The sequence below is a fragment of the Rhipicephalus sanguineus genome, chromosome 4 (assembly GCF_013339695.2).
Source record: "Rhipicephalus sanguineus isolate Rsan-2018 chromosome 4, BIME_Rsan_1.4, whole genome shotgun sequence".
Taxonomy (NCBI): domain Eukaryota; kingdom Metazoa; phylum Arthropoda; class Arachnida; order Ixodida; family Ixodidae; genus Rhipicephalus; species Rhipicephalus sanguineus.
Genome location: NC_051179.1, coordinates 38,952,503 through 38,956,290, shown reverse-complemented (window position 1 = coordinate 38,956,290; position 3,788 = coordinate 38,952,503). Strand labels below are relative to the sequence as shown.

At 46.2% G+C, this 3,788-nt stretch overlaps 1 protein-coding gene across 1 annotated transcript; it reads left to right on the top strand.

Moving 5' to 3' along the window:
* Window positions 1-232: 232 nt before the first annotated feature.
* On the top strand, window positions 233-3,446 carry LOC119391150 (antifreeze protein Maxi-like). Its single transcript, XM_037658826.1, has 3 exons — window positions 233-257; window positions 2,133-2,566; window positions 3,375-3,446. The coding sequence occupies exons 1-3, from the start codon at window positions 233-235 to the stop codon at window positions 3,444-3,446; spliced, it is 531 nt and encodes a 176-aa protein (XP_037514754.1).
* Window positions 3,447-3,788: the final 342 nt, after the last annotated feature.

Below are 3,788 nucleotides of genomic sequence, written 5' to 3'. Positions count from 1 at the left end.
ATAACAAATTCCATGGTTTTGGCTCAGCTTGGTGCAAAAATAAGGAATTGTATCAGATTGGCGCAGCTGTTGTACCCCTGTTTAATGCATAAGAATATTCCCCAAAACAAAAACAATAGTTTAAAAAATTGCTACCGAGGTTAGACACTCGGTCGCAGCGAAGAGAGTTTGGCGAACGCACTCGCACGCGAGTGCACTTTGTGGCGAGTGTCACTAATAGCGCATTCAGACCATGACCGGCTTTGGAGGGGCGGACGGTGTGTCATGCAACCTCAGATCAGTGATTCCCCTCGTCCGTGTGGCTCACGGACGGATGACCCCAACCTGTTTTTCACATCGGGATTCTGGCGGCGGAACGCAGCAGCTTTAGCGGACAAAACAGGCTGGCAACCAGTACATTTTTTCTGCTCGAGCTGTACGGCTACACTCTAGTACGGCTGTCCTCGCAGTTGATTTCAGCTCTGCTGGCGTTTAGTTCAGTTTATTTCTGGGGTCACGTTCAAAGACTGTCACTTTTGAGATATCTATCGCTTTTAATGCACGCTGATTGGCAGGCTGGAGAGTAGCGGGTAAATTGTTCCTTTTATCATGGAGAAAGTTTTCCTTTTAACCATTGCACATGCAGGATTCTGCGGCAGGCAAAGTGGCGTTGTTGCCGAACGCGGTTGTCTCTGAACACGGCCCGTGTTTTAACACCAATTTTAAGGTCAAGGTGCGAACCAAGAGAAGGAAATGTAATACGCAGCAGTGCAATGTGCCCTGTCGGTACCTGTTATCTGCAAAAGAAAAAAACTGCCGATATATCGGCACATCACTGTATTCTTCCTTCGCATACGGTGCCCCACGCGGGACAGCAGTGAGGTCAGTCTTCAGCAACTCTCTGTAAAGCAGGTTTTCTTCCCATCCAGCCATTCCACCAAGAATACGGTTTTCACCGAAACAAATTACAGTCCTCCACAATGCTTGATGCTCGACAAAGCTCGGCGAGCTTCATGTTCTGTCGGCCTCCATGCTTTTGAATACTCTCAAACCGGTCTGCTGGCAGCAGCGCAGCAGGCACAGGCCAGTGCAGAGGCTGCAGTCGAAAGTAATCCGGCTCGCTAGTGCTAGGACACCGCCCGTCATGTGGATGTGCCTGCTGGCGAATGATCCACAGATTAGCCATCCGCGCCCAAAAAATCTGGATGCGGTCCGTCGTCTGAATGCACCATAAGCGTTCCCCTGTGACCATTGTGTGAATGACACTAGCAGCAAAGTGCACTCTTCAAAACTGAATGCACTGATTGTTTGCCTCATCTTGTTTGCAATGGTTCTCCATGTCCAAAGTCCGAGCTTGCTCATAAACGTTTTTATTTCCCGCTCAATGACAGCCTGCATGAACACTATTCGCTGCCTCCTGATGTGCAGTGGTGAAGTGGTTGCACCACTTCCTTTTCTCGAGGGGCGCATGGCATTGTCACTGAAGGCCTGTTGAATCTTGTGCATGGTTTCCGCTTCGCTGTAGCCAAGCTTTTGGAAATATTTGCTGCAATAGCAGACACACTTAATTGCTTTATCACTCTGGGAAACAGGCGTATATGATTATGGAGTGCTTCTTTCTAGTCGCTTTTTACGAGCTGGCAGCTGACCAATAATCCCTCGCATACTACCTGAAGGCATCAAGGCTGCCAGAACGAGACCCTCGCTATGAATGAAGGAAAGGAGATAATTTTCAAGGGCTCGTTTTTCTTTTTAGACACAATATTAATGAGGACTAACAGACAATGCCAAGGAAAGTAGAGGGGATGTTATTTGTAGAAAGTAAGATATAAATGTGAAGAAAGTAAAGTGGACGAAAAGACAACTTGCTTCTGGTAAGGACTGAATCTACAATTTTTGGATGACACATCTGTTGCTCATTTGAGCTACAGCGGCAGTCATCCTCCCATCCACTTTATTGGGTATTTCTATGCATGTAAACATAAAAGTGTCAGTCCTAATGCCAGGTTTATAACTAAATATATTTAATTACCTTAACTGAAATTATCTTTATTCCATGCTGAATGAGCCATGGACAGATACACTAGTCTGCCGCAAGGCGGCGCTGCATCTTGCGAGCCATATTATATAAAAATGTTTACTCTGTTTTACAGATGAAGAGGACACGTCGACAAGCACAAGTATCACGCTGAACCTGTTCCTCGAAGAGGACGACGACAAGGTTTTGACCCAGCTCGGACAAAAAGTTGCAGAGGCCTCTGCAAAAGCAGCCATCCAAGCAGCGTCTCTGGCAGCGATGGAAGCGACAGAGCATGCAGCGGTAGCTATTGCAGAGGCAATAGCCCCTGTTATTGCCAATGCTGTAGTGAACGTTGTGATAGACCAGATTGCCAATGCAGTGGCTCATGCTGCTGCTGAAGCAGTAGCCCCACATCAAGAGGATCAAGCAGCAATTGCAGCAGCAGCAGCTAATGCTGCAGTGGCCAATCTCAACCTGCAACCACTTGGAGCAGCTGCCAATGCTGCGGCAGCAGCGGCAGCACTTGAGCCGCCAGCTCTAGCCGCTGCAAATGAAGCACAGCTGCAGGTAGCACAGACCGGCGAAAAAACTGCAGAAAACGTAGCGAAAGAGGAGGCCAAAAAAGTTCTGCACGAGTGCGGCGTCAAATTAACTCTTGTCGGACAGCGTTACCTCACGGAGCTTATGATGAAAGTTTTCAAGTGGTTAGTTGGTAAACTCTTCCAGTTTCTTGGAATACCAATGCCGTAACATCAACCTACAAGACAAGCATGCAAGCCGAAGCCTTAATCCCCAGCAGTTTCTGCTAAGCACATCGTTGCAAAAGGAAAACGTAGCCAAAGAGGAGGCCAACAAAGTTCTGCATGAGCGCGGGGTCAAATGAACTCTCGTCGGACAGCGCTACCTCGCGGAGCTTATGATCAAAATTTTCAAGTCGATGGTTGGTAAACTCTACCTACAAGACAAGCATGCAAGCCGAAGCCTTAATCCCCAGCAGTTTCTGCCAAGCGCATCGTTGCAAAAGGCCGAACACAATTGTTTTTAGGTGTACCCCACTGGACAGGCATGCTTGTCTCAAGAGAACTTTTCTGTGCCTTTGAGCTCATGCAGACGAAATGCTGGAAATAAAAGTGCCTCATTTGGATGAATGAATCCTCGTCTGTGCTAGCGTCACGCTCGTGAAATCATGGCTCTTCACATATGTATAGGAAATGCTGTGAGGGTTAGCTAATTAAAAGCTCTTAGGCAATTCAGCAAAAAAAAAGAAAAATTAGCCAGAAAATTATTTTCTGAATTCTGAAGTATAGAAATTGTTCCTGGTTCCTTTAACTATCATTTCAATATGTATATCAATACAGTGCCCCATGTATTGCAGTTTCCAGAGCTCATCAGTCTAGTAGCCTTGACTGCTGTGCCACTCGACAGTCACTTGAAGGCAGAATACTGATAAAATTTTCAGGTGGTACAGAATGAATGAATAAACTTTAGTTCATCAGTCTAGTAGCCTTGACGGCTGTGCCACTCGACAGTCACTTTAAGGCAGAATACTGATATAATATTTTCAGGTGGTACAGAATGAATGAATAAACTTTAGGTGTTTGTTTGTCGTCGTCTTTTGGTCGAGAGGGGGTGCAGGAAGGTGTTCAATTACCTTTTCTATTAAAGCCAATTGGTGAAAATAGGCGCTTCTGGAAAGCTCCGGGACCATTGGGTTGTTCGGTGTTCAGGAAAGAGAATGAAGCTGTTTACGCATGCAATATCCAGAGCGAAAGAAAAAAAAAAAAAAGAT